Source organism: Bos taurus, chromosome 9, assembly GCF_002263795.3.
Source record: "Bos taurus isolate L1 Dominette 01449 registration number 42190680 breed Hereford chromosome 9, ARS-UCD2.0, whole genome shotgun sequence".
Taxonomy (NCBI): domain Eukaryota; kingdom Metazoa; phylum Chordata; class Mammalia; order Artiodactyla; family Bovidae; genus Bos; species Bos taurus.
In genome coordinates this window covers 42,352,553-42,372,498 of record NC_037336.1, presented here as the reverse complement: position 1 = coordinate 42,372,498, position 19,946 = coordinate 42,352,553, and the positions used below count along the sequence as shown (strand labels likewise).

The following is a 19,946-nucleotide window of genomic DNA, read 5'->3' as shown; positions in this document are numbered from 1 at the left end:
TGATTTGCACACAAACAGCATTTTCAATGTGCTTCTGTTTACCCTATTTCTGCTAACGAGATACTACTTGTAGATGCAAAATTTCAAGGATGTTATCTTCAGCCTGGAGAGAAAGAAACTGTAATTTGCAGCTTTTGCTAAGTGATAACCTTATTAAGTAATGGGATTCGCTGATTAACTGCTGCTAACAAAACATCCTTGCCAAACCTGTTAGTCTGAAACCGGCAACAGAGCTACTGTCAGATCCACTTATTCTTCACCTCCCAATCCCGGGGGATTTTACAGAAATATTTAAATAGCCCTTGCCTCTCAATAGATTTTTTTTTTTTTTTATTGCTTCCACTAATAGGTTAACAGTAAGTTACCAGCTACTCCTAGATGGATTTTTGAATCAACCTTGGTGAAGAGTTCAAGGAGAAAAGTAATTTTCCTTAAAAAATGATTTTTTTTTAACGAAAGGGGTAATTGGAAAATGTGCAAGTTCATTGAGCACTGAAATGAATGGAAGTTCTTAGCCATCAGTAGGCAAGCTGTGTCCGCCCTCAGTGTGACGGCACTTTACCTCCCTGCAGTAGAGCAGTATCTCTCTCACAGGAAATTCTCTTTTCTGGTAACTTGTCTGAGAAAAATCAACTGCATTCTGTTCTTAAGAATAACCTTCCCTTGTCGATCCTTAAGGAGAGACCCTGACATAGGTGGTCATCTTGGTCCCAGCTAATTAAACTCCTCTCTTCTCCTCAGGGCCCCACGGGTTTCCCACCAGCTCAGGACTCTCAAGATCTTGACAGGAGAATCTAGGCACACATGGTCTTTCTGCGACCAAGCCGCAGGCTCAGGGCGGCTGGAGTGGTCAGGGTGAGAGTGGGAACGTAGACCTTGGCTAGTCTAACACCCTTGGGGTCTGGAAAGTTGAAGTCATTTCCCCAACATCCGCAGCTGGTCGGTGGGAAAGTCAAAACTAAAACCCAGGCTGGGGTGGCTTCTGGTCCAATCTACTGATGAAATAAAATCCATCTTTTATGGCAAGACAAAAATGTACATAAAATGTTTCTCTGCCTGCTTGGGTCTCCTCCTTCTCCTTTAGGTGTGTTTGTGCATTTGCATTACCCAGACCTCCTTAGGGGATGACGTTCCTTCTTCATTTCATAAAGGGCTGTGACGACCCACTGCCTGCTTTGTCCGTGCAGCTCTGGATTGTGCAATCTGTCAGAATGTCACTGGATGCATAACCTTTTGTCTCAAAAACTTACTGTTTTGACCTCTAATGGACAGACCGGTCTTCAGAACTTCCTGGATTATAATATGCAGGTTGGCTTGGATAAAAATTTTTCATTTCTCCCTTAGATTGACTACTGATTAATTTTTTTCATTAACAATATCTTCTGGCCCTTAAGAAACAGAGAATGAGGCAGGGTCTGTGTGTGCATGTAGACGCATTCAGGGGTTTACACGCTGACATGCCAGCTTCAGACCTGACCATGCACACCTGCTACACTAATCCTGCCCTGCAGTGATGTCTGCACATCATGTAGCTGTTAAAATCTCAGGCAAGATGTATCCCTCCGTCGTGAAGTTCCCTCCTTCCTTTCCAGGTCTGCAAGCATTCAGCTGGTCAAATCTATGTTCAGATTTGACAGAAAAGCATATAGCATTTATTTCAGGATTTCTTCTCCACATGGACAGTTTATAATTAGGATACTACAGTTGGTACAAAATAAGAAAAAACTAGTCATGGAAGGTGGGTTTTCAGAGCCTTCGTCTAACAGCTGGGGAAGAGCAGGCTCAGGGAAGGGATCCTTAGGACCTGTGTGCCTGGGTTTTCTTGGGGTGGCTCAGGGGCTCATGGACATGTGAGAAAGGCCACTAGCTTGGTCCTGGACTGGAGGAGAGAAGGGAGAGATGAGTTTGAAAATGGTTGTGTTCGAGGCAGGGCAAATAGTAAGGTTAATATTTTCAGAGGCTATTAAGTTTTAAGCAAACCCATGGCAGATAGCTGGAGAAGGCAATGGCACCCCATTCCAGTACTCTTGCCTGGAAAATCCCATGGACAGAGGAGCCTGGTGGGCTGCAGTCCATGGGGTCGCTAGGAGTCAGACACAACTGAGCGACTTCACTTTCACTTTTCACTTTCATGCATTGGAGAAGGAAATGGCAACCCACTCCAGTGTTCTTGCCTGGAGAATCCCAGGGACGGGGGAGCCTGGTATGCTGTCATCTCTGGGGTTGCACAGAGTCGGACATGACTGAAGCGACTTAGCAGCAGCAGCATGGCAGATAGTGGGAGAAGGCTTTGGAGATTTGCACCCCAACCCTTCCCAAGAGCTGTCCCCGAACCTTTCTTGCTGGCTTTATCCAGCCCAGAGAACACTGACATGAGAGGATCCCCCATCCCGGATTGTTTCATTGAGAACCACGTTGCCCTTGTCAGGGATTATTGCAAAGTGCCAGGGATGGGTGGGAGGCCTCTGGGCAGGGAACTGGCCACTCAGGGTGAGGGCTGGATCAAAAACCAGGAGGAGCCATGACCCCTAAACAGCTACAACCAATGGGAGTAAACAGCCTGGAACAAGGATTCCAGATTCAAAGGACTCTGTTTGAGGAGCTATCCAAGCATTGCAATTTTAATCTTCCCAACTGTCACAGGAGGCAGCCCTCTTGTCTCTGATTACTGACCTAGAAGAAGATCCTGGTCTGAGATGACCCCTGGGGGACCCTCACTTTGAGCCTCCGACCAGATCGAGTTTTCCTTCCCTGCCCAGGGGCTGCCCGGTTGTAGTCATGAGCTGAAATTAGAAGATCCGGGGAGATATGAAGTGTACTCAGCAGAGACCCGCAGGCTCCTGTAACAAGTCCCTCCTGTGCAGTTGTGGGGCTGGGCCTCAGGCAGCCGGTGGGAGTGGCTTTCCAGACAGCTGTGAATCAGGCCTTTGGGGTCTTGGCTGGCAACAACCTTCATCTGAAAGACTTTTCCTTGTTAGCCACTTACAGGAACTAGTCCTAATGTAATAATAATGAACATTAAAATGTTGATCAGATAAAATATACAGAGGCTCATAGAAATTCCATTCTTTATTAAAAATACAGAAATACTTTTTACAGCATGAACAGAAAATACTGCATTGTCTTGGAATCTTAGGATTCAGAAATTTTATTGAATCAGTCCCAGGTCAATGATACACTGTGCTAGAAAAAAAAAAAAATACTGCATCAAAAATGGGGGGAAAAAGCACCTGAAAAATATTAAAATCATTAAGGCCAGTAGTGTTTATGTAATGAAACTGTACGTATCTATCATGTACCTGTAGTGACCATTTAAGGGAATACATTAAAAACAGACCCCTAAAAAATGAAAGAATTGTCAAAGGCAAAGAGTTACAGATAATCAAAAGGTTTTGAAAAATTTAAAGCACATTTTGATATGGTGTCTCACATAACAGTCTGTTTGTTAATAGTCCATTTGCACTGTACGCTGTAACAAATAAGCATATCAGCTCACTCCTGAATGCAGTTCATTGGAGCCTGCACATTACAAGTAAGAGAAAAACTGGAAATATGTGCGGTAAAAAACCATGTATGTTCACACACAGATAATGCATCTGTATGGACAATGTGTGATGAAATTAAACTAGAGGATAAATAACTTTAATAAGATCTACACCTTGAGGCACATGAGGAATAAAATTCATGTTCTTTCTAAGTTACGGACACAGCATCTTTTCTCCCCATGTGTTTTTGTACCTTAGTGTAATGCTTATTGCATTTAACCTAGTTATCTTATGTTTGCATGCTTTGCAAACCGAATTACAGAACCAAATTGCCTATTACAATTTCCCATCATGTGACACAATTACACAGGAACACTTTGAGGTGAGAGGATTGTCCCGATGTCAGGAAACACTGATTGCATCATGCTCGCAAAGAGCAAAAATTAAGGAGCCGCTGTTTCCCCAGGTGATAGAGTCTACTGCTCTGTCTAATGTAAATACTGTTCCCCATTACAATGAGTTCCATTCACTGATTTCTGGTCTGCAAATTTAGATCCGTTAGTATTTTAAAAATAAAAAAGCCAGATCCTAAGACAACACCATTTCCTAATCGAAGCTCTGCATTCCTTGCACACTTCTAAATAAAGCAGGGAGTTGAAGTAATGTTCCAGAATTAACTTCTAACCATAAAAAGTAAAAGCACAGTGGATTTTCAAGTAATTAGAGTATCTGCATCACACTCACCAGGCCCTTCTTGCACACATGCCTCGGCACAAGCAAATGCTGTAAAAATTTCCATCATCCAGTAAATGCTGGATGAACTTTGCCTCAAATTTACAAACTCAGTCACAAGCACTCATGTGAACATCCATGTAAACGCACCCTTTCACAATCTTTAATTAGAAAGGAGGAGAGACCATCTAGGTTGAGAAAAGGGATGGAGTCAACCCTGTTTCTCTCTTACTGAGATGAGGGGATGGCCTATTTTCACCTTCATTAAAAGCAGAACTTCACCAGAGAAAGTGAGCAGCTGCAGTCAGTCCCCCAGGTGGAGAGAGCAGAGGGTCCCCTGTGTTGGCATATTGAGGACCAGACACAGAATAAGGAGGTGGAAATGTGAAATTAACTAAGGCTGAGTTGAAAGAAAGAATCTGAATATAAACTCCTCAGCTTACCAAACAAAAGGCACAACATTTCAATCATCATCATTCAATCTCGAGAGTTTAGTACACAATGATTTCCACTTACTCAGAATTCCTCGTTATTTACCTAGAGCCTTGTCAGATAATCACAACCTAGCATAGTAAAACACAAAACTTTTAGCCTCACGATGCTTTGTGATGTTAAAACGGACCTTAATAAAAAGTTTTCACTGTCAATGTGGAGAAAAATTTGCAACAGAATACAATTATGATGAAATGATTTTATTTCATCTATTTTTTTAGTTTTCATGTGTATGGAATAAAAAGTCAATTTATCTACGGATGTACTTTTAGTATAAAATCTTTGTATTTATAAAATTATTTTATGTATATACAGGAAATAAATAATCTAATCAACCAATAATTATAAAATGAAAATATACACTATATAAGACAACTGCTATTTCAAAAGATCTGGAGGATGAGATAAGAAGAGCTCATTTTTTAAAATCCTCATGTGATCCAAGATATAGCTGGAAGTTGACAGAAAATTAAGTACTGTGACTTAGTAAACAGTGGAGAATGAAAGAAATCAAAGTTCTCCAAACTCTTTCACATTTGAGCAGAGACACTTTCGGTTCCTGCGGAGGCAAACAAGTTTGATTTCTAGAAAGACCTTGAGCAGGTATGACAGTGTTAGATAAAGGCCAGGAACAGAGCATCCTTGTTCCAGAATTTTGCTGTCTTTCTCCCCCGTCGAAACCACATTTTCCTTTGGGAAATATGTCATCATCTTCCCCTTCTGAGACACAAGCCCCTTAACACTGCACACATCTCAGCAGACTTGTAAAATGCCTAAAAACAACCCTCACCCTAGAAGTGCCTCTGATGTAGGTCATTGTGCCTCACCTCTGATCCTGGCTGCCCTCCTCATTTAAACGGAGACCCTGGCCTGGTTTTGGTCACTGGGAGGTGCAATCCGTGCTCAGCGGGTCTGGACAAAGCTACACGTTCTATGAAGAACAGTAGCATGGCCAGCATTGCTTCTGGAGGGCAGAGTGACTCCATGCAGGCTACAGGAGCCAGCACCGCTGGGAGAAACAACTCATGCTTCTCAAGAGGTGTGTGTGTCCCAGCGGCTCCAGGTCACTTGGCTCTGGCCTTTGAGGCTGAATGAGGAGGGACAGCTGACAGGGTGGGCACTAGGGCCGATGCTGGGCGAAGGCTGAGGAGGCCTAGGAGGGAAATGTCAGGGCGAATCCAGAGTGAAGCCATTAAAGGGACAGGACTCTTGTTCCCAAACTCAAGGACAGACTGAGAGGGCAGGACCTTGAAGAGTGGAATGAGCAGGTGGAGATTGGGCCGGAAGCACCACAGAGCTGAGGAATGTTGTAGGTGGCTAACGATGGGATGGTGGGAGGCAGGCAAGGGCCAGGATGGCCCAGTTAGGCAGGGAAGAGGTTACTTGTTAATTCTTTATTTCCCTCTCCATTTCTCCTCTCTCTCCCCCAAGGCACTGGGGCGGATGGAATGGAGAAAAACAGAAAAGAGGAAACAAAGGAAACACAGAGGCAGAAAGAAAGAAAGAAATGGAAAGTAAAAATAATGAGAAAGGGTATCACAGTGATACTTCAGTGGCTTTGAGGAGGAGCCATGGGACTGATGCTGAGGCTGAAGCTCCAGTACTTTGGCCACTGATGGGAAGAACTGGCTCATTGGAAAAGACCCTGATGCTGGGAAAGATTGAAGGTGGGAGGAGAAGGGGACGACAGAGGATGAGATGGTTGGGTGACATCAATACCTCGATGGACATGAGTTTGAGCAAGCTCTGGGAGTTGGTGATGGACAGGGAAGCCTGGCGTGCTGCAGTCCATGGGGTTGCAAAGAATCAGACACGACTGAGTGACTGAACAACCACAATGGGCCAGTGAGAGAAGAGAATGAGAAAACATCTAGACAAGGTCAGACAGGAGGAGAGGCAGAAGCTGGAAATCGTAAAACGGAATATGGAGGAGCCAACAGCCCCACTGGCCTTTGCTGGAAGTAATATCTGTAAATGCCTTTGAAGGACATCTGGATCCCACTTCTTTTCCAGATGAGGAGATAGGGTATGAGGCAACTCGGAGGGCTCATTTCTTTGCACTGCACCATAATCTGCCTCCAGAATGGTGAGAACCAGTGGGAGAAGGCTCTCCCCTGGAGGTGAGCCATCCAGGTGTCCCCCAAGGCTTCTTCCTCCCAGTTCCCCTGCCATTTGGGGCTGTAGGGACAGTCACAAGATCCTGAGCTTACGATGCCTAGAGATACAGCGGCGAACTACAAACGAGCTTTACAATGAACATGTTGAATGTTCATCCAGGTGATGTTGCCCTCCAAAGCAGTCTCTGCGGTGCAGCTCCTTATACTGATATATTCAAGTTAACAAATGAGTTGTGGCTGTTATTGTTCAGACCATCTGCATCCACTAAGGAAACGTGAGGAAAAGACAAACTGATGAGTATGGAGACACACTGACATCTCAAGTCGATCAGCTGTGCTGCTGTGCAGACATGACCCCAATCCCTTTGACTCCAGAAAGAAAAAAGAATCCACCCTCAAGTGACGACAATGGGCTTTCCACTTTGACGAGAATGTGTTCTAGCTTCTAAAGATGACCCCCAAAAGAGATGCACTAGAAATATTCTAAGCAATGACAACATCCTTGGGACACACGCTCAGGCTTTTGAGCTGATTTCTTTGAAAGTGAAACACTCCAAAATTTGGTGTGGTTGTGGGGGAAAAAAGTCTGTCACGTAGTTCTATTTTCAATGCTCCTGTGTAACTATGTGGGAGAGACAGAAGCCCCTGATCTCTCCAAATCAGCTCTCAAGGGTAAAGACGGGTGAAGAGTGAAAAGGCAGGAGAAGGTGGTCCCCTACCACCTCCTGTAGGGTGCGCCTTCCCAACCGGGTCACCACCAAGAGATGACAGAGTGGCTTGTGGGGGGCTTGTCAGCTCTGCTGACCTGCCCTCTCCACAGTCAGCAAGGCACTGGGAGCGCAGGGCTCAGCGGACATGCCCTCTGACTCCCGGGGACCCTGACTGTCCTCGAGTGATCAACCAGCCCATGGAAACCCTACTCAGTGCTGAGAGCCATCATGGACTAGGAAGGAAAAGATGTCTTAATAGTAAAGCTGGAAAGAGTCTATTGTTATTCTCTGATACTTTGAGTAGCACATGAGGCCACTGAGAATGTGAGATCCTAAGACGAAAAAAGGAGTGAGATGGAGTTTACAACTGAGGGTCTGACCTCCCTGAGCGTTTGGGAAACTAGAGGAAACGAAAGGCTTCAGCTCTTCTTTTGGCCTCCGCCCTTCAGCACTTCTCCTTTCAGTAAAGATATGGTGTCCCAAAAGGAAATCAGTGGCTTTTTTGAATAAAATATGAAAACTAGTCAAGCATTCCTGCTTTCAGCCGATGAATATTAATGAGGTAGCTTTTATATGGCAGGTGCCACGAGGCAAGCTGCTGGATGGTAGCTACTTTTTCCAAATACCAAGTTTTAAATATTTTCAGAGAATCTGTTCCATTATCTAGAATTTTATCTCAGCAAACTACATAATCTACATGTTACTTTGGGATCTGATTTCTAAATCATTGCTCGATAGTTCTCCTGAATAAGAACGCTCTAGAAAGCAAAAGCTCCCTTTTGCAATCCCTTTTCATACCTTCCTCAATTCCCACCTCTTATTGCACAAACTCACAAATACACAGTTGCCAGGGCATGCACACACAAGCTTGGGCTTGGCGTCATAAACTCCATCACTCTTGCTTAAATTCACAACAGACCTTGTTTTTGTCTAAACTAAAGCTTCCTTAGTTTATTACATCACCAGCGAGTACAATTAAGAGGTAGGACCTCCATGTCTTTTCCAGTTATTGAGGAACATGGACTTACAGATTTGTTCATGCAATCTTTTCTAACTCACATGCTTATGTGACCACAGCCAGATTTACAACTACAGTAAAGATTCTCCCAGGACACCCTTTTCTGTGTGTGTGAGGCCGCAAGAATTTCGATAGTTTTTCCTGACAGGGCTGATGAATCTGATGGCCATGACCTATCTAAGTCCCCCATTTATACACAGTGTCTGCCGCTCTACGCTAATATAGTGGGGCTGGGGCCTACTTGCCAATGTCAATTTGTATTATAGGTGTGGTTACTGCACGGACAAGCTCCGTTGAAAAGAGAAAGATTGCAGAGTTGGCTTCGTCTCAAACGTCTGTGTCTGATTCACAGACATCTGTGTCTCCCTGAGAAATAACGTTTTCACAACCAGAGCCGTCCAACAGAGAAATAAGCCACTTCCTATGGGACTGAACTCCCCCTAAGGGGAAGTGGTCAGGCAGAGCCATTTCTCAGGGGTGTCGGGAAGGCATTCCAGCGTTGGAGGGGGAGGTGGGGCCCACCTGAGGTTTGAGGATGCTACGTTTATGGTGGAGGTAGCCTCCGGTCACGTATGCTTACTGTAAAATGACACCCAGCAAGGGTCTGCTATTTCATAGTGAGCTGCTTGGAGAAGCAAGGCTTTGGTTGTGTTCCAAAGTAGGATCCAATAGAAGGCGTTTGTGTTGGCCTTTACAACACGCATCTGATATGGGGAACAATACAAAGGCTCAGGCCATGAGGTGGAGCTACAGAGCAGAGAACGGTGGGCCTGCGGCCCTCAGCAGGTCTGAGTGGTACGTCTAGACCCTTCAGAGGGAAGATGCCCACACTGTCTGCTGTCATCACTTCATCCACTCTGAGCAGCTCTTGGCTCTCAGATGCATCTCCATTCCTCTCGGGCCTCGTCTGCTGATGGTGGCCCGGTGGGGAAGGCACAGCCCACATGAGGTGGACAGAAGACCACCTTCCACTGCCTTTTTCACTCTTTACTCTGTATTCACTCTGGGCACCATGCACTGACCTGGAGGAAGGTGTCACTCTTTAGCTCTGCTGGCTGTGTTTCCTCTGGAGGAGATCAAGCTCATGGCTGAGAGGGAGGAGAATCCCAGGCTCTCTAGATGGGACTTGAAGAGCACAGGTCTGCAGGCCTGTTCAGAAGCAGAGAGTCAAGGAAAAGTACACCCTCCTCTAAAAAAAATGCTTTGCCCAGAACTGCTTCTAAGTGAGGGGAATTTCCTGCAGCCTGGGAGAGCCGGAGTGAGTGTTCTTCTCAAGTTCAGCGATTTGGTGAAGTCCGTGTGTGATAATACCACTGTAACCACAAAGGAATTCACCACAGGAAGTGTCCCAGCTGTTGCTTATTAGCATTAGAACAAATTACACAAAGCAAATTGTTAGCAGACATGTTTCCATAATATTTAACTGGTGGCAATAAATAAGAACGATTCTCTTTCAAGTAAATGCTAGATTTCAAAAACATCCAGCTTCCAATTGTCCATGAAGGAATCGTCTTCGATTAGGATAAAGGTTGGAGGGAAGGGCACCCTGGAAGCGGGGGCTCCCAGCCCTCTTCCTGGGGCAGTGTGGCCAGGAGTCACGTGAGAGGAGCTGCTGGGGTGACCTCACGAGATGGGAGCAGGACTCTTTGTACCACTAGGTGGCTGACCATCTGCGGGGCTCAGCACCTGTCTTCTCAGCACAGTCCTCCCCTGCCACCGGGGCTGTGGCAAGACTACAGCAGGGTTGTGTTAATTCTTGGGAGTGTGTTAGTAACTACAAATAAACCTTGCCCACAGACAGGTGTTCATCCCTCTCCTTAACCAAAAATCATCTCCTCCTTCCCCATCTTCTGTCTTGTTATCTGAGGTGTAAGGGAAAACAATGAGTCTCTCCTCCTCCCCTAAGCCCATCAGAGAAAAGTTGAAAAAGCACTGGTCAGAGCAAGTATCACAACTCACCTTCTCGCACGGATGGAAACCTGTCTGGTTCTTTAGAAAGAAAACAAAGTGTCTCCATCTTTTGAGAGCTTCTGACAATGACTAAATTTGAGTCCCTGGTCACTTTTGGGCATTTCCAATCTTATCTTCAGAGCTATAACAAAATTCTCCTTAAAACAATCTCAGAAAGTAATAAGAAAAATAATTTTAATTAAAAAAGAGAAATATTCCATATTCCATACAGCACATAAATACAAAAATAGGTCCTTGTAGCTGAAAGAGTTGGGCCTGTTAGAGGGGTGTCTGCTTTCTAAGACAGTCACTTTTGGCTTCCTCTCCTCAGTTTCCTCCTCACATACGCCAATCTCAACTCAGTCTTCCTTCCCAGTGTATTTTACTATCCTCTTTGTTTCTCTTGAGGAGCGTCCCATTCCTTTCTCCTGCTGTAAAGGAAAATACCGGACAGCCCTGCTGCCGGGAAATGATGGGAGTGCGTGGAGCTCTGGCGGGCACCGTACCAGGCGCTCAGGAGCCCAGTGGGCTCCCTGGCGAGGCCTGTCCTCTCAGTCACGGGGAGCAGAGCCTGGGCTGGCTTGGTGCGCCCAGTCAGTGCCTGACAGCAGGCAGGTCCAGAATCCCAGCACCGCCCGCCAGCTGCCTCAAGGGTGCACCCTGCTGCCTGGGGCGGGTTCTACCTCAGTGCTACAGAACTGAGAAGGCATTAGAAACAAAGCAAATGCGAGAGCTGATACCTTCCCAGCCACGTTCAAAGGCTCTTCCCACCGCACTGCCAGGAAGTACGCATGTGCCTGCATGCGCGCGCGCACACACACATACGAAATGCACATCTTTCACCTAAAATCTTCACAAAAGGAATAATGTGCTTTATAAAATATTTTAAATGCCTTAGGCAATAAAATTGTCTCAGATTTTTTTTAAGTGTTTAACAGACAAGTATAATTGGAAATGTTTCGAACATGAACGCACACGCCCGCGCACACACACACTCTAATTTGAAATTATGCAAAACTATATCATTATTCACCACAACCTGAAGCGAAGCTACTGCCATAGAATAACAAGTACCACATCTGTACAAGCGCAAGGCCTCCCCCCAAATAAGCGCCCATTTGGATCAGAGCGACACACATGGCCTGACTCTGTAAGGTCCATGTAGCGGAGATGGCCGGCATGTTTTACATTTGCTAAGCTATTTATCTGCCTGGTTTGACAAGATTTTTGAAAAGGGTGAAAATTAATTATAATTGCAGGATTGACGACAATAATTTGGCCAGCTAATTGCATCTCAGTGTAAAAACAGGCAAGGAAGAATTTCCTCCCTGGGTTATTCTCTGATGTGGCAGCATTCATTTTAAGAGTAATGAGATTTTTTTAAAGTCAAACCTTAAATATCATGGCTGCAGCAATCTGTCTTGCTTAAAGTTTAAAGCAAAATAAGACAGCACCTCTGTGAGAGCAGATCCACATGAACATGGACCCAATTTTCTCAAGATGGAAAAATCTCTCTCCCCTGAAAACTCCTCCAAGTGTCTCCTCAATATTGTTTGAGGATGATTTTCACTTGGTGGCACCAATGTCGGTATTTTTGTGCCAAGGGAAGCACTAGCAAGAATGGTAGAAAGTTTTGAAAGTTTCTGTATGAGGTACAGGGCTTCCCAGGTGGCTCAGTAGTAAAGAACCTGCCTGCCAATGCAGGAGATGCGGGTTTGATCCCTGAGTTGGGAAGACCCCCTGGAGAAGGAAACGACAACTTGCTCCAGTATTCTTGCCTAGGAATTCCCATGGACAGAGGAGCCTGGCAGGCTACAGTCCATGGAGTCATAAAAGAGCTGGACATGCCTTAGCAAACAACAGCATACAGGGTATATGTTGATGGAAGAGGCACCACAAGTCTCAGTGGGTTTGGAGTGAGGAACATGGGTTGTGGTGGAATTTTTCTGGATCTCACTGCTTTCATCCTGGCTGTTCTGAATATATACACTCCCCATGGTTTTCTGAGAGAGACTATTTAATTCCAGACCAGCTGTGAGCACTTCACGATGAGCAAACTTAGAGAGACAGAGTCAATTTATTGCTTCAAAATCGTGAAGGCCTGATTCAGGATAGTTTAGTCAGCGGCCGGGACCGACAGACATTCAGCTCTTCTGTAGCCTGATAACTCCAGCTCGGCTTCGTGGGCAGTTTTAGGACATTCTCCTCTGTCCTTTACATTCTCCTCTGTCCCTTCTCTGTCGCACTTTAAGTCAGCCACTGTTTGTGTGTCTAAAAAGGATTCTGCTCTGAGGTGCTTCCTCAAATATCACTCATTAAATGGGTCTAAGAGCATGGCATGGGAGGTTTCTTAGGGATTTTATCCATGGGATTTTTCAGACGAGAATACTGCAGTGGGTTGCCATTTCCTTCTCTAGAGGATCTTCCGACCCAGGGATCGAACCCTCATCTCCTGCATTGGCAGGTGGGTTCTTTACCACTGAGCCTCCAGGGAAGTCCTAGTAGAGGGGTGGGAGGCTGCACTCACCTCCTGCTCTACTCACCGGAGAGACACCTGTCCAGGTTGAATCCTGAGGACGGTGTGCCTTTTCTGATCACTGGGCCAAGGGAGGTCTGGAGTTATCGTTGATCCTCCCCCTCCCAGGGAACACAAAGTCTAAGATTCATCTCCTCATGACCAACAATATGGATTTCTTTTTCTTTTCTTTTTTTTACAGAAGAGGATATGCCCATGGCAAAGACGAATTCATTTTGAAGATATGTTTCCTATTCAGTGAGAGAGGAAGGAAAAAGGAGACAGGAAAAGAGAGAAAGGAGAAGATAAGAAGAATGGAGATGCAGTTCCCCTTCTGCCTAGTAAATTGTGGATTCACTGCCCTTCCCTGGACACAGCTGCAAAGGGGTAGAAATCAATTTTTTTCTATTATTCCAGAGTGAGAAAGGAAAACCGATTTGTAAATTGAATTAAACCCAATAATGGCATGTCTGTGTACATGCTATTATTATTAAAATTAGCCACAGATACAACTATATAATCCCACAGTGTAACTAGAAATCAACACCTTCCGATTTCAAAGCTTAGTTGGGATAGCTTTTTTCTTTTTGAAAGAAATGCTGTGGCTAAATGTCACTAAGAGTCTATAGTGTGCCAAAACATTGACACCTCAGTAAGGACTCTGGAAGAGAAGGGACTCCAAAGCCCCATCTGGGAAGAATGTGCTTCCAAATTTTTGCCTTTGCTGCTTGTGCATCTCAGTCAGTCGATAATGACTGGTTATGAACAAGAACCTTCTAGAAGATGGTTTCTTCCCACATTGCAATCTGTGGTGCTGACTGTGGAATAAATTCTCTGTGTCTGTGTAGGCTAGATCTTGTTCCCAGAAACCCTAATTCATCCACTGGGTACTGAATATCAGGCTGCTGCAGTGAGGGTCCTGAAATTACATTGGCAGCCTGCCCCCTAGTGGGGCAACACAGTACTTCAGATAACTAGGAATAGAAAAGATTTTTTTTCTTCTTCTTCTCTTTCAGAGAGCAAAAGAATTCAAGTTTTCCGGATAGTGCAAGGTGAGGCATTTATCCTCAGAAGACAGCTTCCAGAGCTGAATCAAGCAAGGTTGACAATGATAGGTCTCCAGGTCAGAGTTAAAGACGGGGAGCTGCTGTGGTGGGCATCCCCACAGAGCCTGCGGAGACAAAGGTTCTTCCCACATGCTTGGAAATCTCCAAGGTCCTCCTTGGGTGATAGCCTTCAGTTCCCCAAACTCTCATTATAAAAACAGGACCTACCCTAAGAGCAACAAACCAACTAGAAATGTTTAAAAATAATGGGCCTTTTTTGGGTAATTTTTTGGCAAATCATTAAAACAGAAGAACCTTTCAAAAGGGCCATGTTGAATTTTTTAAAAGGTCAAGAACTATGAGTTTTATTAAAAAAAAAAAAAAAAAAGACCAAGCCTTTGTGACAGTTCTTTTTCAGAAGAGAGTCCTTGTGATGGTGGTGATGTTGGTAAGGCAGATGGTCTGGAGATTCTGCTGTCTGGACTTTGCTTGTGTCTTTTAAACACCTTCAGAACTTGTCTTGCTTCAGTTTATCAATATGGTAGCAGAGTTTCAGCGCAGGCCCCAGCTTCAGGCCCAAGTATTTCATGATCATGTCACTCTTCAGCAACAAGAGGGCATTGCCATCAATCTCCTGGTGGAACAGGATGAGAAAAGAGAAAACCCAGAAGGTGGTCAAAGTAATCAAATAGTGGCCACGGTGAGAGTGTGGTCAGGAAATAAGGTAAGGGAATATAGATTTACTTAGATGTATACTCTCCTGGTCCCACAGCAGTGTCTTCAAAAAATAAATGAAAGCCCACAAATACTATGTGCTCGTCATGCCACATTCGCCCTGGGGTCATAATCCACTGGATCTTTCATATTCCTGCTCTGTCCTGATAGAAGGAATCTAACCTAATCCCAGCCATATTCCCAATACCATGCATATGTTTACCTCTTTATCCAATCTAGGGCTGTAGGAGTGAGAAAGCTCCAGTGGACTGAATGTGTCCTCCCCAACTGCTCCCCAAATTCATATGTTGAAATCCTAACCCTCAAGCGATGGTATTTGGAGGTGTGAGTTTGGAAAGTGCATAGGCCATGAGGGTGGAGCCCTCTTGAAGGGGATTAGTGTCCTCGTGAAATGAGAAGGTAGCAGTCCAAAACCTGAAAGAGGGCTCTCACTGAAAGCCGACTTTGATGGCAACCCAACCTCAGACTTCCAGCCTCCAGAACTGAGAAATGAATTGCCGTTGTTCATAAGCCACTCAGTCTACGGTGCTTTGTTACAGCAGCCTGAACTGACTAAGACAAAGTATCATCTCATGAGACCCTGAAACTAGTCGTTCCCTTTCCATTCCAGGCGCTGGTATAAGGCCCTGACTTCCATTCATCATCCTAATTGCTGGTTTCTATTCTTGGCAAGCCCACCAGCTTTCAACGGATTATCAAATTGCTAATGACAATCTAAAAGGGATTTCAGGTGCTTTTTGACCCTGTCAAGAATACTAGGTGGCACACAACTAAAAAATGCACCTGCTTCATCCCAGGGTTTAGCACAAACACATACTGAGGGAAAGCCAATCCTTTGAGGTCCTGAAATTGCTCCCATTTGTCTCTGAAAATGGTAACCCATCCAGACTGCTTGCTGAGTTCACAAACTTAGTAAGGCTGGGTTTCCTCCTTCATCTATAGTGCTACTTTCAGATCACTAGAGAGAGAGGGTGGAGATTTTAGGTGCTCGGGTGGGAAGAAGAGGCACATACAGGACTCACATAACTTCAAGTGTTATCAGCCCCTCCCTTTCCTCTAACCAGCCAAGCTGTTCAGCCAGAGAAGCACCTACTCTGTGTCACTCACACTCCATGTCCTTGGTAGCAAGGCAAAGCTCATCTGTGAGCCCTCCCAGGGGCCTCTTTGCCTAATGTTCTCTCTTTACCCACTGCCTAGACTTCTGCTGACTCCTCTCATGCTGGAAGGAAGCCAGAGTCCTCCCACTCAGATCTGTCTAAACATCATCCCTCTGCAGTCCTTGCTCTCAAGTCCCCACTGTGAACTGAAGTCAAATATATCCCTAATAAAATATGAATGTTGGGTGAGATGACGATCCTCTCCAGGTCCGAGTGTATGATTTTTGTGAGTTTCATTTCAAATAAAAATAAGACAAGGAGAAAAAAAAAAGTGGTAATGCTGGTAGAAGAATGCTCCCTCTCCTTCACATGAGATGTCTACATCCTAGTCCCTGAAAGCTGGGAATTAAGGCTGCAGATGGAATTAAGCTACTAACCAGCTGCATTTAAAATAGAAAGAGTGTCCTGGATTATCAGAGAGGGAGGGAGACAATACAATCACAGGGTCCTCAGAAGTGGAGGAAGAAATCAGAATAAAGAACCAAAGAGCTGGCAGCTTGAGAAGGACTCAGCTTGATGTTGTTGGCTCCAAGGATGAGGACGGGAAGATAGGAGCCAAGAATGAAGGTGGATCTCGATGCTGAAAAGGCAAGGAAATGAATTCTTCCTAAAGCTTCCAGAAAGATGTCAGCCCCACCAACACCATGGTCTTCTCTCAGAGAGACCCCTGTCAGACTTCTGACCCACTGAATTGTAAGATAATAAATTTCTGTCATTTTAAGTTACTACATTTGTGGTAACTGGTTACGGCAACAATTGTAACCATGACACACAAGGCTTGGCAGATAAAATACTAATCATTACCCATCTAATTTACCATCTTTATATATTTTAGAATCTCCTAAATAATGATACAAATGCCTGCTAACCAAAGGCCATCTTCAAGCCAGGCACTGTGCATTTTTTCATTTAATCCTCAAAGCAGCTTAAGAATAGGCACTGTTAGCTTGCTGGCACGTTGTAGGTGTGTTACCAATGTTTGCTGACTGCACAGACAAATAGACGGGCGAGAAAACAGGACTCCTGATAAAGGCCACGTGAGGGAACAGATGGGACAAACGTGCCTTCGGTACAAGACTAAGTGGCTGTTCTGCTCTGAGAAACCTGTGGTCCCATCTGGCCTCCCTTGAGTGGTGCCCCCAGGGTGTAGTGCAGACGCTCCCCAACCCCACAGCTCCCTGAACCCCACTCCCGAGGCCCACCATGGTGCATACATGCTTCCGGAAGAGCTCCACATGGGGCCCCAGAGCCTGCGGGTCTGCATCTTTCAGGAACCAGACCACATCCTCCACGGACCAGCTGGAAGGGTTCCTGCTCCTTGGCCGCCGGGCATCCTGCCTGTCCGGAGAAGGGTTTGAGGCTGGAGGGGAGAGCACAGAGAGGGAGGCCGTGAGGCTGCGGGCTTGGGCTCGATGCCCACCTGGTGCTGCCTGCCCCCTTGCCTGGCCCTTGAGTCCAAGGTGGCCTGAGTGATCTCCTGTGGCCGAGTGAGGCTAGAAGTGCACTGGAGACGGCTCCCAGAGGCAGCCCCCCACCCCCTCATCTGTACAGAGGAAAGCACCAGAAGAGGGATCTCCTCCAGCAGTGGAAATGCTGACCCATGTTAGACTTCAAAGACCCCTCCTGACCACTTCTGTCTCCGTGGGCCTCGGACCTCCTGTGACCCAGGCCTTGGTGGCCAGAGAATGCTTATTATGATAGGCTCTGGAGTGCTGTGATGCCAAAATGACGTCAGGTCCTGTGTGACTTCACTGGCATCACCCTGAGATGACATGGCAGAATGGAGGCCACATTTCGGTGCTTGTCCTGGGTCTCTACTGCCATGGTCTTGGAAGCCCTGTCTGTGAGAGGTCTGTACCCTGCACCCACTCTGAGCACCTCCCCAGCCCTCGGTTCTGCCGAAGCGCTCACTCCAACCTCACCACTAGACGGGGTTGCTGGACAACAGGAGCCTGGTTCCGTGCCTGGTCCATGCTGGTCAGGGACTTGAGTTGCATTGTGGTATAAATGCTTTTCCCCCAGGGCAGATTAAATGGTGTAAGATCAGTGAAGGAGGAAGAGAGTAGGGAGTCAGTATTTAGGCAATATTTGGGGATGGTGTGTTTTGTTTTTCTTTTGTATGTCCCAAACTAATCCATCCTCTTTCCCTAGAAGCAGCATCTCCTCCTCTTCATGCTTCTGAAACCTCAGTCATCTTTCCTGTCCTTTATTTGCTCCTCAAATTTAATTATTCTGAAGCTCTTAGAAGGATTCCTCTCACAGGGCTCTCCTGTCTTCCATCCCTGCTGATTACAGCATGGGATTCATCCATCCATGGCATTTCACATGATGTTCTCTGCATATAAGTTACATAAGCAGGGTGGCAATATACAGCCTTGGTGTAGTTGTTTCCCAATTTTGAACCAGTTTGTTGTTACATGTCTGGTTCTAACTGCTGCTTCTTGACCTGCATACAGGTTTCTCAGGAGGCAGGTAAGGTGGTCTGATAGTCCCATCTTTTTGAGACTGCTCCACAGTTTGTTGTGATCCACACAGTCAAAGGCTTTAGTGTAGTCAATGAAGCAGATGTTCTTCTGAAATTCTCTCGCTTTTTCTATGATCCAACGGATGTTGGCAATTTGACCTCTGGTTCCTCTGCCTTTTCGAAATCCAGCTTGTACATCAGGAAATTCTTGGTTCATGTGCTGTTGAAGCCTAGCTTGAAGGATATTGAGCATAACCTTGCTAGCATGTGAAATGAGTACAGTTGTGTGGTAGTTTGAGCATTCTTTGCCATTGCCCTTCTTTGAGATTGGAATGAAAACTGACCTTTTCCAGTCCTGTGGCCACTGTTGAGTTTTCCAAATTTGCTGGCATACTGAGTGTAGCACTTTCACAGCATCATCTTTTAGGATTTGAAATAACTCAGCTAGAATTCCATCACCTCCACTAGCTCTGTAGTGAGGCTTTCTAAGGCCCCCTTGACTTCACATTCCAGGATATCTGGCTCTAGGTGAGTGATCACACCATTGTGGTTGTCTGGGTCATGAAGATCTTTTTTGTACAGCTCTCCTGTGTATTCTTGCCACCTCTTCTTAAGGTGTTTATCCTTCCTCCTTTCCAAAGAAGTTCTAGTAGCCATCAAAGCTCAGGTAGATCCCTTCACAGGCAGCATTTCCATGTCCTGCCATCTGGATGTCACCTTCCTCTACTTTTAACCCCCAAATCTTTGTTCTTCTCTTAAAGATGCTCTGCACATTCTGCTTAGTATTACCGTTATGCATGTGCTTGCCTGTAACCTCCAGTTATCTTTTAAATTCTTGAGGATAATCTTTTTCATCTTCCCCCTAGTCATCCACAGACACCTAATGAGCATCTCTTCTGTACCAGGTCCTGGGCTAAGAGTTTGGTGAAAAATGTAATCTTCTCATTGTGTGCGTGCATGCTAAGTCACTTCAGTCGTGTCTGACTCTTTGCAACCCCATGGACGGTAGCCAGCCAAACTCCTCTGTCCACGGGATTCTCCAGGCAAGAATACTAGAGTGGGTTGCCATGCCCTCCTCCAGAGGATCTTCCCAACTCAGGGATTGAATCCATGTCTCTCACGTCTCCTGAATTGGTAGGCAGGTTCTTTACCACTAGTGCCACCTGGAAAGCCCAGAATCCTCTCATTACAGGGTTTATAATTGTTAAGTCCTCCATGGCTCCAAGCAAATATATTTGTAATATGGGTTCAATGAATGTAAAACAAATCAATACACTTCGCAAAAACAGTATTAGTAATTTACACAAAAGCTTTGTGTGTGTAATCCTTAATCTTATTTTCAGGCTCTGAACAATGAAGCAGCTTCCCTACCGAGTAATTCTAAGTTCGTAGTTGAGAAGACTTCCTTTCCATTTATGTTCTTTAATTTCAGGGTGCAGCGGTTTTTCTGCTGTCTCTTTTTTCCTCCTCTTTTCAATGTGCTTGAGAAGGGCACAGCTCTGCATTGGTGCTGAGAAAAGTACAT

At 45.4% G+C, this 19,946-nt stretch overlaps 1 protein-coding gene across 8 annotated transcripts in view; it reads right to left on the bottom strand.

Annotated features, from left to right (window-relative positions):
* Positions 1-3,056: 3,056 nt before the first annotated feature.
* SCML4 (Scm polycomb group protein like 4) overlaps positions 3,057-19,946 on the bottom strand; it is a 111,871-nt gene continuing 94,981 nt past the window's right edge. For 3 of the 8 annotated variants that reach the window (XM_024996747.2, XM_010808441.4, XM_059889778.1), the window contains 2 exons: positions 17,160-17,317; positions 3,057-14,699 (listed from right to left, as the gene is read on the bottom strand). In XM_024996747.2, coding sequence (XP_024852515.1) covers positions 14,574-14,699; positions 17,160-17,317 — 284 coding nt within the window. In that variant the 3' untranslated portion in view covers positions 3,057-14,573. 8 annotated transcript variants of the gene reach the window in all.